This window comes from Sceloporus undulatus, chromosome 2 (genome assembly GCF_019175285.1).
Source record: "Sceloporus undulatus isolate JIND9_A2432 ecotype Alabama chromosome 2, SceUnd_v1.1, whole genome shotgun sequence".
Taxonomy (NCBI): Eukaryota; Metazoa; Chordata; class Lepidosauria; order Squamata; family Phrynosomatidae; genus Sceloporus; species Sceloporus undulatus.
The window spans coordinates 110,158,980-110,177,332 of record NC_056523.1 but is presented as its reverse complement, the minus strand read 5'-3'; the positions used below and the strand labels follow the sequence as shown (position 1 = coordinate 110,177,332).

General features: G+C 38.4%; 1 protein-coding gene across 3 annotated transcripts in view; it reads left to right on the top strand.

Moving 5' to 3' along the window:
- Positions 1-16,737, top strand: part of CREBRF (CREB3 regulatory factor) — a 39,518-nt gene extending 22,781 nt beyond the window's left edge. For 2 of the 3 annotated variants that reach the window (XM_042450896.1, XM_042450897.1), the window contains exons 3-9: positions 580-705; positions 1,671-2,727; positions 5,217-5,408; positions 7,721-7,910; positions 8,775-8,848; positions 9,457-9,579; positions 10,881-16,737. In XM_042450896.1, coding sequence (XP_042306830.1) covers positions 580-705; positions 1,671-2,727; positions 5,217-5,408; positions 7,721-7,910; positions 8,775-8,848; positions 9,457-9,579; positions 10,881-10,996 — 1,878 coding nt within the window. In that variant the 3' untranslated portion in view covers positions 10,997-16,737. The remainder of the gene's footprint in view (positions 1-579; positions 706-1,670; positions 2,728-5,216; positions 5,409-7,720; positions 7,911-8,774; positions 8,849-9,456; positions 9,580-10,880) is intronic. The other variant, XM_042450898.1, reaches the window with a different exon arrangement.
- The last annotated feature ends 1,616 nt before the right edge of the window (positions 16,738-18,353 follow it).

Sequence of the window (18,353 nt, the reverse complement as noted above, 5' to 3'; positions counted from 1 at the left end):
TAATATAGACTTCACCACTCACAGTCTGAGTCCTTCAGTTGTGCATAACGCTCCTTAAACAAGCACTTGGCCCCAGAACTTTGACTAAAATGACAGAAACTTTTTTTGCTCTGCAAGCTGAAAATGTGCAGCTTTTAAACAATATTTATGTATTGTGTTAAATATTTTGATAAGTTGTTTTCAAGTGAGCATAATTGGTAGAGAAATTTCTGGTATTATAAATTGCAGAAATAAATGGTGTGGTTTTATTTATTTTTCTTTACACATGAAATCAGCTAAAATCTACACCATAATTTGATTACTTACCTTAGTGGACCTGTCACAAGCTGTATCCCTTTTGTTTTGTTTATAATGTGCAAGGCATCAGTCAGGCTTCTCTTTTTTAAATTATCAAATACATGTAGAACATGTTAAAAAGTAATTACATTTGGGAACTAATCCATGAATCCTAGTTGGAATAGTGTATACCATTTAGAGGGAAATGGAAATATGTAATTGAGAGGATACATTATCTCCAATATATTTTGTTTAAAAAACTGGGGTTGTTTGTATTTACAAGCTGTTGTTCATTTGTTCTAGCCTAGTGTGAGTGGAATGGACCCTCCTTTTGGGGATGCCTTTCGAAGCCACATGTTTTCAGAACAGACTCTGATGAGCACAGATCTTTTGGCTAACAGTTCTGATCCAGATTTCATGTATGAATTGGTAAGCTAGTTTTATTTTCTTTTGTCCACATAAAATACAGTTTTTCTTTTCCTGTATAGTTTACCTTCCTTCTCTGTTAAATTTAATCACTGGTTGAGGAAGACTTGGTTCATCAGCCCAGTGACTGTGGTCTCTTGACAATTAAAAGCTTACAGAAAACATGAATCCTTTGATATGTTTTCTAGTGAAGTCTGCTGACCAGACTGCAGAACATTGTTTTCTTGCAGTCCTCTGTCCAGAAGGAGTTAGAATTGGTTAAATGTTAGAAGAGTCATTCGCTTTTTAAAGAAAAAATAAGTGAGCAAAGTAGAACGGGAACTGGAAGATACTTAGTGGATCATCAAATTTGACCTCTGTAGAATCTTTTGTTCCTGTGGTACTAATAGAAACACAAAGCATTCTGCCATATGTAGTTTGATATCATTTTATAAATGTGGAGCCCTTTTGTTTCTTCTAACAATTTAACAATTCTTTACCCTTTTGTTTCTTATAACTATTTATTTATTTATTTATTTATGATATTTATACCCCTTCAGCCCTAAAAGTTATCAGAGCGGCTTATTTAACTTTTGGACAGTGAAAATGAAATTATTTATAAAGTTTAAAAGTATGTAGATAGTTAGAATTGATAAGGTTTCCTTACAGATAAAGAAGTACAATATTGAATCAGAAACAGTGGTTGCTGATCTCTCAAAAAGCTTTGATTCATAATTGACAAAAAGCATGGCCTTGTAGCTGTTTAACTGGAGTGTCTAGGTGGCTTACTGCCTTACAAGTACTTTTTAATTGCTACCTTTGTACTGTTCTACCTGCTAGGCACTTATAAAGTCTGAATGTATGTATGATACCCTTCACTGGTAAATTAGCCTTTGAGAAATGCAGCTAGGGTTGGAGGGTAGCAGGAGAAATTGGAGTAAAAATAAGTTTACCATTGTTTAATTGCCTTCTTTAATGGGTCTGTATAGGACAGAGGAATGGATTACCAGCCAAGTTCCAGGGACAACCTCTTTTCTGTAGAGGACTGCAAAGATCTTGAGAACCTGGAGTCTTTCACAGATCTACTGGACACTGAACCATGTTTCCCTGCAAACTGGGAACAGTGGGACACTTACTCTGAGGATTTGACAAAGTATACCAAGTTAACCAGCTGTGACATTTGGGGAACAAAAGAGGTGGACTACTTGGGTCTTGATGATTTTTCAAGCCCATACCAGGATGAAGAGGTGATAAGTAAAACTCCAACACTGGCTCAGCTCAATAGTGAGGACTCACAGCCTGTCTCAGATCCACTGTGCTACCCAGAATTGCTATTCAGTGTAAAACAAACTCAGATGACATCTCTGCCAATGAAGAAAATTGCAACCAGAGCAACAGCCCCAGTTTGTTCATCTAAGACTGCTCAGGCTGAGACACCTTTAGCAGAATTTCCCCAAAAAGCAAGCAAGCCTAATTCAAGCACACAAATCATGGTAAAGACCAATGTGTATAGTAATGAGAAGGTGAATATTCATGTTGAATGTAAAGATTATGTTAAAAAGGCAAAAGTAAAGATAAACCCAGTACACCAGAGCAGGTCTGCCATGAGCCAGGCAAATTCTGACGCTGCAAAAGAAAACACTTGCTTCTGTGGAGCTGTAGCAAAGAAGCAAGAGCGGAAAGGGAATGACTCCTTTCAGAGTCCCACCGTTCCTGTGCTGCCTTTTAAAGAGACTCAAGCACTGCTCCTCACTCCACCCCAAGAAACTCCAGGACAGGTTGCAGAGGACTGCAGCCTCTCTGCTAGCACCTCTGTTTCAGATCCTTCACAGAAAAAAGAAGAACACAATTATTCTCTCTTTATCACTGATGGTCTGGATGAGCATGCAGGCAAAGCTGATGCTGAGGAAGAGGAGGAGGAAGTAGAGGATGAAGACCATGATGAAGGCTTTGGAAGTGAGCATGAACTATCTGAAAATGATGAAGAGGAGGATGATTATGAAGATGATAAAGATGATGACATCAGTGATACTTTCTCTGAACCAGGTAATTAGACTTATTGTATGTGGTCTACAGCCAGACTTAGGAGGGGGTACATTTTGGATTAGTATGTTGGCAGACACAATGACCCACACAGCACTAAGTTTTAAATCACTTTGAAATTATAGCTATATGTTGAATACAATTGTCATGTAAGAATCTATTTATCCACTAAACAGAATAGTTTTTTATTCTTAAAGCAATTGGAGGAAGCAGAGCCTGGAACTCAATCTACTCCTCTACTTTTAGTATTGTGTGTATATATATCATAGAAGCATAGAGTTGGAAGAGACCACAAAGGCCTTCAACTCCAACCCCCTGCCATGCAGGAATTTAAAAATAAAAAATCCCTGACAGATGGCCATTCAACTTCTGTTTAAAAACTTCCCAGGAAGGAGATTCCACCACACTCTGAGGAAGTATGTTCCACTGTCAAACAGCTCTAACTGTCAGGAAATTCCTCCTAATATTGAGGTGGAATCTCTTTTCCTGCAGTTTGCATCCATTGCTCCATGTTCTATTCTCTGCAGCAGCAGAAAACAAGCTTGATCCATCCTCAATATGACACCCTTTAAAATACCTAAACAAGGCTTATCATATCATATCACCTCTTAACCATCTCTTCTCCGCGCTAAACATACCCAGCTCCCTAAATCGTTCCTCATAGGGCATGGTTTCTAGCCCCTTCAACATTTTGGTCGCCCTCCTTTGGACATGCTCCAGCTTCTCTACATACTTTTTGAAATGTGGTGCACAGAACTAGACACAGTAATCCAGGAGGGGCCTAATCAAAGCAGAATAGAGTGGCACTATAACTTCCCTTGATCTAGGCACTATACTTTTGTTGATGCAGCCTAGAATCATATTTGCCTTTTTAGCTGCCGCATCACACTGTTTACTCATGTACAACTTATGGTCTACTTGGACTCCTAGATCCCTTTCACACATAGTATCGTTAAGCGAGATGTCCCCCATCCAGTATCTATACATTTCATTTTTTTGCCCTAAGTGCAGTACCTTACATTTCTCCATGTTGGAATTCATTCTTTTAGCTTTGGCCCAGTTTTCTAATCTATTAAGGCTACAGTATATAGTATTGTATTAGAATTAACTAGGATGCTCTCACTTGGTGTCTTGTGCATTAGCTAGTTCTTGTGCTTTGGGAAAGAGAGCTCTCGCACATTATGAAATTGGGTCCATCCTAGCAATTTCTGACATATCATTCTGATTGTCCTGTATGAAGAGTTCATGATAAAACTTTTCTAGGTAATTGGTAGAAGAATACATCTTGCTAAAGGGCAGAACAACAGAATCCTTTAAAAAAGTGTTTTCTCTTCTTGTCAGATCTAAATGCCATTACCTTTCCTTGCAGGATGAGGCCAACTGATTTGTTAACATTTAAAATATGTGACTCTTAATTTTGTGCCATAGATATGAAGCAAGATTTAGGCCTAATGAAAACCATTCATGGGTCCTCTATCAAAAATTTATGTGTACAGTGGGCCCTCCTCTTACGCGGGGATCCATTCCAGATCCCCCCACATAAGGGAAAGTCCGCATATGCTTGCTCCTCATTAAAAACCATGGGGCACATGTTTGCGGATTGGGGGCAGCGCGTGCACGCTACGGGCACACATGCCATTACTTTGATTGCCATGTGGCTTCCACATAAGCTGGAAGCCGCGTATAGTGCGCCCGCATATGACACGGGCGCACTGTACGTCATTTAATTTACTTTATATTTTGTATGAGTGGTGCGAGTCAAAAATGAATTTTGTACAGTGGGTATCTTCTTAAAACTGTCTGTGCATTTCAGTATGAAACCAGGAAATGAAAAATTTAGGATGCTTTGGATAGAGTAAGTTGAGAGCTTAGTTTTTCAAGCCTGGATGCCACATCAGTTTCTGTAATGTGGAAGTTAAAGGAATGAATATAATTAAAGAATCTACACTGTGGTTCCATTTCATACTTTCACTGTGCCCATTTTTGAACTACATGTCCTGCCCTATGAACATTTGCCTCTTCTGAAACAGAAGAGTTAGAAAGCTTATTGAAGTGAGCACTAGTTGAGAAGGAAACAGAGAAACCAGAGAAGTCAATCATAGAATCATAGAGGTGGAAGAGACCACAAGGGCCATCCAGTCCAACCCCCTGCCATGCAGAAACTCACAATCAAAGCACCTCCTACAGGTGGCTATCCAGTCTCTGTTTAAATTGGCTTCAGTCTCATAGGAAGAGGAGGACCAAGAGTAGCTCTTCAGGAGACCTACCCCCTGATTTGCATCTAACAAAAGATTGCAAAATAAAAGCTCTGACACCTCCAACAGCAGTGAATTTGAAGAAGGGATGGGAGTTTGCCCATTTATTCCAGCGTTCAGAGTTCCATTCCCCTTTATTCTTTTCTCTCCTCTTTATCCTTACTGCTAAGCATAGCCACTTTCCCTAGGTCTGCTTTGGGGAAAAAATGTTAGAATTAAAATTTTACATATTTTTAGGGTATGAAAATGATTCTGTAGAAGACTTGAAAGAAATGACAGCAATATCTTGTCGAAAAAGAGGGAAGCGAAGATACTTCTGGGAATACAGTGAGCAGCTGACACCAGCACAAGAGAGAATGTTGAGGCCTTCAGAATGGAATCGAGATACATTACCAAGTAATATGTATCAGAAGAACGGATTACATCACGGTAAGAAAAATTTGCTGGTAGAATCTGTTGCTTGTATATGTGTATATACCCTTTCTGAAGCTTACTGTATATCCTCATAAGTCAGAAATTTTAGTCAGAAAAATTGACCTGTGTTGACTTATCCATGGGTCAGTGTAAGTACTATACTTTAAATCTTGTCAAAAAGAGGAACCATCCCCTTGTAAAAGATGAGAGCTTAATCCCTCCTCAGAGCATCTCAAAGAAGTCCTGAGCCCCTTTACTCTCTCGATCATCCAGCCTGTAGGTTTATGCCTGCTGAAATTTTGTTAGTTCTCTGGCATCGTTTTTTCTTTTATTCATCCTTCATATCCTTTGTTATGTGCCCCTAAGTTTTACACTTGACATATCCACGGGTCTTATAAAAATTTGTGATTTTGGTCCCAAAACTTGCCGTCAACTTATACATGTGGTCGACTTACAGTCTAGTATGGTATAAGAACACTATATTTCATTTGAACTGCTTGTGGAACATCTTATTCAGTATACCTCTGCCTCCAGCAGTTATATAGTCAAGAAAAAGATAATGTGAACTGTCTTTAAAAAGGAATGGCAGTAGCAAGAAATAATTTTTCTGAAGTTTTCCCCAGTATTTTACAGTAATTTCCTATGCAATACCTCTTTGCTTTTCAACTTGGTCATTTATTAAGAGGGTGGAGTGTGATAATTAGTTGTCAGGAAAAGCCATATTGAAGATTGTTCCTTCTACATGTGGCAAAGGGCCCCCACGTTTCTTATTTATCCTCTGCCATGCACTAAAAGTATTACTTTCTTTGTAGCAATTGCCAAAGGTCTGTATTTCTAAGCTTTGATTTTAATGGGGATATAGGCTAAATATTTGTTTTTATGTACCGTTGTTCCTCTGTATCCACAGATTCAATCATCCATAACTTGAAAATATATTCTCTCCCCCAAAATTACAAAAAGCAAAACTTGTTATTTTATATAAGGGACACCATTTTACTATGTTATGGCATATAATGGGAATTTAGCATCCATAGGGCATCTTGGAACCGAACTCAAGTGGATAGCAAGGGCCCACTTTATTCCTATTACATTGGTGGTGGTTATAAATAACTCTTTTTAAGAAAGGATGGCGGGTTACAGACGGGCAAAAAGGGGTGTGTTCATGACGTCATGAAGGTAGAGCCTTCAGACGGCCCTTACCTGAATGCCGCCATGAACACGCCGCCCGCACGCCCCAAGCGGGAAGAAGCGGCATTAAAAAGGTGCTGCTTTTCCCCGCTTCTTTTCTATATAGTACGCAGCTGCGCATCTCCGTCTATAAGCTGCTGCACCGGTACTCCAGAATTGCTACGCTGCTAATTTAAGTTGCCCATTTAAAAGCTCCGTGTCTGCTGCGTCGCATAATGAGTCGGGGTCCTGGAACATGCGCAGTTTGCAGTCAGGCTTTAATTGCAGCGTCAGCTGCCATGCAGGTGTGGAAGCTGCAGCACAGCTGCAGCGCATTTTAAGACTCGTAACCCTAACCCTAGAGCTGCATATACTTTAAATATTTACATATGTACAAGGGAGGTGATGGGGGATGGCAGGGGGACAGCGGTGGCAGCGGCGACAGCTGTGGCTGTGCATTGCAGATTCAGCAAGAGTGCGGGGACCAAAGGAGAGGAGGCATCCATGATGCTGGTGACATTGGCAACGTGCAAGCAGACAAGGATGCCAACACCAGCTGATCACCAGCTGGCAGGAGACCACCTTTGTTCTTGGCCAGGGTGGGGGAAAAAGTTTAAAGGGGCTTGGGTGCTTTAAATGTGCACATATGCTTTCTGCCGCCGGTGCTGAGCGCCGCAGCTGCGCATCCGCCAGCCAGCAAAAGAAAAAAAAAAGCCCCGTTTTTGGCCGCCCGTGCAGAAGCTGCCTCTCTCTTTGCGGCGTCCTCCGAGGCGGCGGTATGGAAACTGCGGGTCAGAAACGGCCCCAGGTGAGGCGTCTTCACTGCCCCCCATGTGGAAGCCCCATACACCTGAGCCACGCCCCCGGGGCGGGCGGTCTGGAGGCTCCATATTCAGCAGAATACACCTCCAAGACGTCTTCCCCTGCCCGTCTGTATCCCGCCGATATAAAGTATTTTAGAATAAGAGCAGCATCACATAGAGTACACAGGTGTAAGTGACCATTTTCTCTGGCTGTCCATCTTGCTGTTCTCTTATTTAGTGGAATTAAGTTATGATTGTACTGTGAAAGCAGCACAGGAGGCTGTAGACCAAAAAGTATTTTACAGTTTGAATGCATCCTTGTAACCTATTTGATAACCTGCTTATGTATTTTAAAAGGAAAATATGCTGTAAAGAAGTCACGGAGGACTGATGTGGAAGATCTGACACCTAACCCTAAAAAATTATTACAGATTGGGAATGAACTGAGAAAGCTGAATAAAGTGATCAGTGATTTGACCCCAGTCAGCGAACTTCCATTAACAGCTAGACCAAGGTCAAGGAAAGAAAAAAACAAGCTTGCTTCCAGGTAACAAGGGTTTTTAAAATAAATAATGAAGTTGCTATCTGTTAAGATTATGGCCTGTCTGAGTACAAGCTTTTTCAGGCTGATGTGTCAAGAAGAAATCAAAGTATCTGATTTTATCCATCATGCCAGTCTGATCTTTTTACCTAGGAAGATGGATGTACATAGAATGTTTGTAGATTTGTGCCCATGATTGCCAATTCTTTGTTCTCACATTGTCACATTTGACAATTGATCAATTTTCTCTGATTACGAGACTATTTGTGCAATCTGCATGAAAGATTTTAATGGCATAGCTCAGTATGTATTTGATAGGTGGCATAAAACTCAATGATGACATGGTTGCCATAAATTCTTGCAGATGCATGTTAATTTTGTCAGCAAAGGGGGAAATAACAGGTGAAGTAAGAGTTACCATACATCATTTTGGGTACTAGTCTATAGCAGTCATGACTTCTAGGGTGCATACATGGTAAATACTCTGAAACAACTTCCGGATAGACAAAATGTTCCCAACCCCAGGGGATGCAATACAAAATTTCAGGGGGTATGACAAAGATACTGTTTACAATTTTATCTGACTAAATTAGAATCCAATTGCTCAATTTATATTTGCATTTTATACGCTGAGTTAAAAGCTTTTTTTTAAAAGTTCAATTTGTTCATTCTCAGTATTTTATGCAGATCAATTCGTGGTTCAAAAATGAGAAATAGACTACTTCATCTTCAAATGTGCTTTTACCTTTGTAGGAGATATGAACATTAATCAAACATTTCCTAGGGGTGTGGGGCACAGAAAAGGTTGGCAACCACTGAACTAGATGGATATATTCATTTCCTTTTTCCTCCTGTTTTCCATCTTCACAGGGCTTGCCGACTGAAGAAGAAAGCTCAATATGAAGCCAACAAAGTGAAACTTTGGGGTCTCAATACTGAATATGGTAAGCTTTCAAACTGGGAAAACGGTTTATTTGTAATCCAGCTTTCTTAAAGGACCATATGAAGTTTCTGTCAAATTGACAAAATGCTGAACTCTGGTAGCTTTCTGTAAGCATTCTGTCTTCTCTCAGTAAGCAGTCAAGATCTACTCATGACCTTTGTTCATGAGTTTTGAAAGCCACTAGTCTAAATGCTTAATTCACAGGTTATTCTGTCAGTAGAAGATAGATAGCATCATGGGTTTTATAACAACAGCATTAAATATTTAATTATGACCCAATACTTTTGTCATGGCTACTGCCAAGTGGCAGTGTAGGAGAGGATCTTATAAGTTATGACTGCCTCCCTTGTGGACTTCTCTCTAGAAGAATGCTCCCTTGGTTCCTATATGAATTTCTTTCAAGCACCAAGTAAAGACGTTTTCATCTTCCCAAATTTGCAGTCCATGGCATATTTTTACTGTTCTGGTTATTTTTAGCTCTGCCTTTTATAGTTGTACTATTTTATTATTTGATATTGTAAATTGTCCTAGTAATTCTGGATTGAAGTCTTTTAATCCAAAAGTCTTGCATTATGGCAAGCTTATACTATTGCTTGATCTCTTCTATAGATAACTTACTATTTGTGATCAACTCTATCAAACAAGAAATTGTGAACAGGGTTCAGACTCCTAAAGATGACAGAGTATCAAATATGGGTCAGAAGCTTGATGTGCTTATTAAAGATACTCTTGGTAAGTAAACATCAAATGCAGTGCTGTTCATGAGCAGCAAATGAGATAGAATTCCTTTCATTTTAGCATTTCTAAATCTGGAAATATTGAGTAGCCGCCCCTTTACTGGCTGGATTGGGTCCGCGGCCACCTCACACCTTTTTGCACCCTCCAAGGGGCACCATAGCCGTGGCAGTGCAGCTTTATGACGCCCCCTTCAGTGCTGCATCATTTGGATGCAGCACCGGAGGGGCATCATGATGGCGCGCACCATGTAGATTGCCGCATGCCAAAATGGCACCCCTAGGGGCAGGATTAAGGCATCCGGCATGTGGATGCTGTGCCCTAAGTCCACCCACAGGCCGGCACAAAGTGCTGGTCTGTATAGGGTCAATGCTTGTTCATATCTCATGACTTTAAACCCCTTTATTCTTCATGTTCACTGGGATTAAAGCTAGAGGCATGTAATTCAAACCCAAGATCTAATCCTGATAACCTTAAAAGAAAAATATCAATCACTCCATTGCAAATGGCTCCTCTATTTGGGGGCTTTTTAAAAAATCTGTTACTGTGCTTACATTTTGCTGTGGTGTTGCTGAAATCTGTGAGTCAATCTTGTCTTCATCTCCTAATAGAAAAAACTATTTTTCTGTATCCTTTGCCACTTAAGTAATTGGGAGATTGCAGATTTCTCCCATGTGTTCCTTCTTCTTTGTGAAACTTGCTTAATTGCTTCAAGCTTTTCCCCTGTGAATTCCTTCATCTTTTTTTTATCTATGTGAATTCTTTCCAATTGGCCAGCATCTTGTTTTATCTGTCCACTGACAAAGCTAGCATTGTACACAGTAACCTAAACGATTTGATGTCCTTTAAAATCCCTGGTACCATCTTTTTGTTAACACATCCTAATATCACAACTGTAAAAAGCTTTTCCAGAAGTTTGCAGGTGAGGAATATGTATCCTTCTTTAATGTGCTGAGCATCTCCCAGACACTATTAACAAGTATTTCCCCATTGTTTTGTGATTTTAAATTCAGGGATACTTCCAGATCAAGCTTTTATTGTCCAGCCTCCCTGCTTCATTCATTGGGGGAAGGGGTGTGAGAGAATCACAGAGTACATTGTCTTCTGCTTGTAATCCTAGTCACTTCATCTTTTTTCTTTCTATTCAATGGGGAAAATATAGAACAGCTGTATAAAGACTTTTAATTGGTGGTTCTTAGAACCTTTCATCTAGAAGCACCCCCAAGACTCATTATGCTAAATGGAACACATACATTCTAAGGAGCTTTCTGAAGATATATCTTCATTCGTTCTTCTAGGGCCACCAGTTTCTGGACAAACATCAGAATTTGTGAACCAAGTCTTAGAAAAAACAGCAGAAGGAGATCCTACGGGAGGACTTGTAGGACTACGAATACCAACATCAAAAGTGTAGTAGACATCACTTTATCCATTCAACTTTGGACATCGTTCTGCCTGTGTCATATACTACATTGTAAAATTAATTCTGGTCTGCATGTGATTTTAGCGTTCTGTAAAACACAGTTTTAAGTTCCATCATTTTTCTTCTTCTTTTATAACAATGTAGTAAGATAAGTGAAAGCATGATATAAAATGCTTAGTGCATTTTGGAGCATAAACCTTATAGTTTTAAGCCTGCTTCTGGCATAAATGTGGTGGCTAAATATTCAGTTTAAAATTACATTTATCTAGGACCAGATTCTATAGCTTACATAGGAGCAAAACATATTTGCAAATAAAAATTTTGCAAAATGCCAAATGTTAAGGCAGGTTTATGCTCCAAATAAAATTTAAAAATGTAAACTCATGATTTCCCCCCCCCCCCCAAGAATTATTGCTCTTTAGTTCTAAATTAAAACAGTAAGTTTTCTTTGCAACCATAACTTGTATATAGCACACCTGGCATCAAGCTAGTGTGCCATATTAAATATATATATATAATTTTCTGAGCTTGATACGGTATTTAAATGTCTGTGCAAGTAAGAAAAAAATGTATACTCCTTGTGCCTTGTATTTGGGGGGGGGGGCAAGTATAACCATAAAATGGTAAAGATTTTGTATGATGAGAAACCCTTGTTGGGATAGAAGATGTATAGATGGTCTCATGGATTTTAATGTATTTGTTCCAGCTCTTACAATGTTTGAATGTATATAGGAATATGTTGAAAATGTAGATATGCCACAGAGTCTATGTATTGTATAAAAAGATGGCTCTAGAAAACTCATTTTCGGTACTTGGCCGGAAGAAAACAAATACTTGCACATTAATGCGATTGTTTATTTTTGTACCAAAGACAAATGCAACTGATATGGCAAACTGCCAGTTTAAGTAAAGTTTTGCACAGCTTACATGATACTGTACTGAATGTATAAAAAGAAAAAAAAAAACTTAAAGGTCAGGGTTAGGGATCTTACTGAACTGTGAATTTCTTTCTTTCTCTTTGGGTCCAATTATCTACAGAAGAAGTGTTCATACATAACTATTACTTTGCTGTTCCTCTAGTTGGCTTCATTGTAGATAAGTTGGGCATCTAGAAGTCTGTAAATCCTTGTTTTCTGCACTTACAGTAGAAATTTTAATATATTTGCATTTTAGTAAGCTACTGGTAAAATAGAGTTCAACTTTGGGAATTAAAAATTTAGCTTGTACTATACTTCCACCAAACAACCAAAATAAAATTATTTTTATTGTAATGTATATATATCTGTAAAGAATGAAGAGCTACAAATATCTAATTCCTTAGTTGCCACTTTTCCAGTTGTTGTATTATTGTGCATGTGATGTTTCCAAGGATCAACACAGGCTTAAAAAAGAAGAATTTATAGATTTTATATTTTTGTACAGATATTTCAACTAGCTTCTTCAAACTTCTATGTGACTTATTGTTAACTCGTAGATTCTATGATTGGGGGAATACAAATGTGTGTGCAGTTTGGCTCATGAGAGTCTGCTTTTAAGTCAGTGTTAAAGTACCAATGAAAAGCTTTATCTCTTAATGAGAAAGTTATTTATGTCAAGACAGGATCATTATCTGGTTTCAGGAATGCCCTTTTCCCCCTTTGCTTGATACATAGACTCCATAACACTGTTTACTAAACAAACCAAATAATTTAGATGTAGCTCCATGCAGATGCAAAAAGCTTGTGAAGATTCCCCCTTAATCCTTTAAATATATGTAGTATGATTCCTTGCACCTGAGTGGGAGTTTGGAATCTGTGTCATTGCTCTGGTGGATAGATAGCAATGTTTTGGGAAAGGCCAATATACCACTACAGAGTTCTATCACCCCAAACCTCCTGTTTCATACTGTTGCTTGCAGCTATTTATAATTTTTTTAAAAACTATCTCAAATATTTGCAAAATGTCAGCAGATATTTGCCTGTCAGGACAGCATAAGGATATTTCATAAACATAATGCTGTGTCTCCAAGCCTGAAATAATGCTGGCATCAGGTTGTAGAGTTATGTCTTCTGAGTATTTTATGTACACCTACCTATTGGACATAGTGTTGCATTTCACTGCAAATGCTGTTTAAAACTGTTCATGGCTATGATCCTGACATCGGATCGAAACAGTACAGAAAGGATATATTCTAAAACTTGATAACAGCTATTTGGCAAACGCTAAACTGACAGTAAGATATTATATCCCCTTTGTAGTAGTTCAGGATTCTCTGAGCTAAAAGTGCTTTTGCAGCTTTTCTTTTGTGTGTGTGTGTGTGCATGTCTGAAAACCAGAATATGATTTTGATCTAGCATTGAAAAACAGACCGTGAATCTTTAGTGGATTCCATACCCTTGCATTTCAGTGTTTTCTATGTATTAAGTTATAGTCAGAAAGCTTTTAAATAGTTGAGCTTTTTAATGGTGACACTTTATTTTGTATCTATTTATATATGTATGTATATCTTAGAAAAGCACTTTGTTTAAAAAAGAAAAAAAATATATTGCATTTTATATGATTCCTGCCATTTGCTGCTAACTCTGGGCTGGTCAGAATGCTGCAGCGATACTTGATCTAAATAAAACCTGGCAGTAAAATGTAGAGTAAAATTAAGACCTTTGCTGGTTTAATCTTATTGTAAAGATGACATAGGCAAGCTGTGCAGCTTTACATTTTAACCAGGGGACTCTGTGGCATTTAAAACAGTCTAGAAATGGTTGTACTTTTAATGCCAGTAACAATCTGCTTCCTCTAGTGTCATTAAATATACGTTTAGTGTATAATTATCACAAAGATTTTTTAAAAAACCAAATGTTCATGTTTTGTTTGGGAAAATTGTGGCATGCATTTTGGATGATCATCTTTAGAGGAGCTCTCTAAAGATTTTCAGTGTTCATACATGGTATGTGGATCTTATTGAAGTCTTTGGTCACTTTCTGAGTGTAGGCATTGTGAATATTCTAATGTCATCCAAAAGGAATTATACACTTTATTTTTTAAAGCAGTACTAAACGCTTTCCATACACTGGATTCTTTAGAGTTTTGTTTCCATATTAAAGCATGCTCTTGCTCAAAAATTGTCAGTCTGAAATTGAGTGCCACACTTCTATTTTTGAACAGATATGATGAACTACTTGCTCTGTACCATGTATAATTCTTGTCCTTTATCCATTTTCTCCATTGACAGATTATGATGTGGCTTTATATTGTGCCTTACTTGTATATTAGAACCAAGTTTATTTTTCATTCCCCAGGACTCCTTAAACCCTTGAACCCTTTTGGAAACAAACTACAATAAAGCATCATGAAGGAACTTCAAATAGATCTGATCTGAATTAAAGTTGTATTGATAGTTTGTACTGGCATAGGGTGACCAATTTTTCTACTGGTCTTGGAAGATAGGATTTTTTAAATAGTAATTCCACTACATTTTACAAAAGCTTATCTGCCTTTTCATGAATTTCTCGAGCACATCTTGATATTTAACTTTCTGGGCTCATTAGCACTAGTCTTCTGGCTAGTTAAGGACTGGCTCTTTCCACTCTGGTCCAGCATCATTGTACACAGTGACACTCGTCTAGGAATCAGGCACCAATATAATCAATTCATTGGTTTGGTCAGTAATTTATTTTTAACTTAAACTGAAATGTAGTGGGAAAGAGCAAAAACTATTTCTATAACCGATTAAAGGTCTCTTGAGTAATCTTAAAGCAACAGACATTTCTCAAATACCGTACTGTCAGTGTGGATTTCACTTAAGTCTGTACCATTTTTCTGATGTTTGCCTTCATTAATAAATCTGCTTGTTTGTTCACAAATGTCAGTAAACTGATATATTGTTTCTCTTATGTAATTCTTTTAAATATAGCTAGTTTTAAAATGGTAATAGCCTCCTACCTATTTTGATGGGTTTTCTTACAAGTTGCCTTCAGCAGAATAGCATAGCCAGTCTGTTCCTTGACTTATTTTAGCAGTCTTCCTGGAATTCTGTTGAGGCACAGTCAAAGTACATAATACAAAAGTTCAGGCCTCGAGACCTGAATTTTACTCATGATTTCTTTTTTTGAAGGTAAGGCTCTAGCTGTGGAATCAAATAGTTTAATCTGCCAGATGAAAGCCTACATTTTGGTGTAGTTGAATCCTGCACAAGTGTGCAGGGTGTTTTTGTTTGTTTGCTTGTATTTTGTTTTACCTGAGGGATTGTGCAAAATTCATTTCAGTCAATTACTAATCTGAAAGCTGATTCTTTCCTTTAAAAATGCAATTAAGGGCATTACCACATTCAGAGAACAACACTTAGGGATATTTCCAGTGATTTGTCTACATGCAGAAATGGCACTTTAGCATATACTTCCTTCACAGCATTCTAAACTTGATTGGATCTCATCAGTAATAATGTTCCCAGTTCCCCCTAATGGATTTAGTGTGATAGAAAGGTGTTCATGCCATGCAGCCTCTAAGATATTCACAAACTTTCACAAGGGCATGCTGAATTTTTCTCCCTAATCCTAAACACATTTTTAAAAGGCAATTTTATCTGGATGGAACTTACTTCCATGTTAAAGGTGTCCAAGGTTGTAGCCTCAGTCTTTTTAGGAAAGCAGTTAAGCCTGAATCTCAGTTAAAATTAGATCTAGGTAATCATTGACTTTGAGAGCTAACCAGCTAATTCTCATAATACATTGGTGATGTATATTCCCTGTTTATTGCAGTGTCTCAAAGTGCCTCTGAACATGAAGGTTTTTGTTAACTGCTCCAGGTAATAGCCATTGCTGTCAGCACCTTTATAAATCTGCTTAATTCAATGGGCTTATTCTAGCTGGGATTTAGACTTTTGGCTTTGATTTTAAATATGTATTTCCTTTAAGCACAGTCACTTGCAGTGACTTGACTAGCTGTACCAGATTTAAGTATATATATATTTAAAGAGTTAAAGAGCTGCTGAAGCTCTTGCTTTAACATGTTGGCATCATTGCCTCTATTGTAAGTGCAAGAGTCTAGATCTGACCACATGTGTTAGAGCCCCACCCACCCCCGAAATAAAAATGTATTTCAAACTTGTTTGGGGTTTTCAAATGACATCAACTACTACTTTCACTCTGTGAGATAGAAAACAATATAATCTCCAGCCATTGTCATTGGAATCTATTCCACACATTAAATTTCCAACCTCTTGCCTTGCCTTAAACAGATTGAAAATGCTTTTTAATATATTTATGTATTAAGAGTGAACTAAGGCTACAATCCTGAACATACTTATCTGGAAGTGGGGCCCACCAAATAAATGTGATATGCTTCAAAATCACAGGTTTAGGATTGAGATAAGTGCTGACAGCACTTAAAAAGGAAGCAAAGCTTTGAAAGGCACAGAAAAACACCATATATTAACAGTTGTGGTGAAGCTTGTATGCTTGGGATCATGTTTGTAATACTGTTAACGTTCTGTAGTCGATTTCCAACTGGAGCTCAGAGAAATGTATTGAAGATCTTGTTTAGGAGGGAAATCCTGTTTAAAAGCATGATCTGTTTGCAACTTTTATAATGTTTAATGTTGTGTATTTTTTCCTTTTTTAAAAAAAGGCACAATTGAAACAATTATTTGTTTACTCTGTCACCCTTGAGCCCAAGCATTTCTATTCAGATACAAACTCATCAATGTATGCAACATCCTTTGTAATTGAAATAAATTGTGAAGAGAAGTTCTGACATTATGTTGCCTTCTGTGTGTTTTCTGTTTGTTTCACTTGGGTGAAACAGGCCGCCTCTGACAAAGTCAGATTAAGGCTGCGGGGTCAGACAAAAAAGGAGCAGTTTTGAACTGCTCCTTTTTGGCCGCAGAAAAGCCATCTTTCGCGGCTCTTCCTCAGCAGCTTCTCAGTGTGTTGGGGGCTTGCGGTGTGTAACGGCCACACTCCCAGGATGCCCAGAAGCCAGCCCATGTGTGGGCAGCTGGAACCTGGCTTCAAAATGGTGCACTCTGAAACCACCCGGATGGTGGCGCAAAGGGCAGTCTGTTTTGCCCGTTAGTTCATACATTGTGAAGTAAATGCATTTGCAACAAAAAGCAGAAATAAGTGTAAGCACTGGTTATTAAAATGGCTCATTCTTTCAAGATGTACAGTGGTACCCCGGGATACGAATGCGCCGCCTTACGAAATTTCCGGGTTACGAAAAAAATCTATTTAAAAAAACTGTTCCGGGTTACGAATGTTTTTTCGGGTTACGAAAAAAATTTTGGTGCTTTTCGGCGCTATTTCACACCAAATCGCGGCTTTTCCCCATTAGCGCCTATGGCTTTTTCGGCTTACGAAGCCTTTCGGGTTACGAAAGCGGCGGCGGAACGAATTATTTTCGTAACCCGGGGCACCACTGTATAGATCGTATTGTTGAATGAAGTCTTTCAACTGGGACTTCCAGTCACCAGATAACAAATAAACCCTTGATCCTTGATACAGAAGTGAATCCAATTATGACAGATATAGGAACATGAATGACATAGCCTGGATTTTATTCCATAGCTGTACAAGAATTACTATGTGTACGTCCTATTTAAATCTAGATGGAATATTTTAAAAGCTTCAGAATAGTGTACATCAGCTCACTCACCTCACCATTTACCCAGAAGCCATGCTATTGCTTTTATAAATGTTTGAACAACTAGCTCAAGAAACACATATGACCTTTGAACCCCATTTTTACTGGCACTACTAGTCTTTCCTTGCATCACCACCACTGTTGGCAGTGGAAATAGCAGTCAAAAGAGTATCATATTTTCCAGTCCTGTTTCTTTTAGAAGCAAGTTGAGAGAATGTTTTGCCCTGTGGTTTCACAGGTCTCCATGATGCAGGAGGACACTGGCACCTTTATGCAACATGAGTCAACTTTAATGGGGACAACTAATAAAATTCAGGTCTACATGAGCTGATCTCTGATAATTCAACATTTTTTACCCCTGTGTCCTTATGACCACTGCCCATGGTGTTGTTTACTTCAGAAACATACTGATGGATAGGTTACTGTATATTTTACTTTAAAACTTTGCTCTTAAATAGCTAGGTTATATTATGGCAGAACTGGAGATGCATCTAGGGAAAGGCAGCCATTTAACAAAATGGCATCCTCCCAGGTTTCAAACAACAAATGAGGAAATCTGCCCATTAAAAAAAATGCATATGTATGCTGTATGATGAGGTAAGAAACAGAATTTGAGGGAGGGCAAATTCCCCCCACTTAATCCTCTATTTCAAGGGGCATGGCTTTTGCCCAAGGGACATGACATTACCATTAAGGGTTTTTAATTTCACCAACGTGCTCCCCACCTGCCACA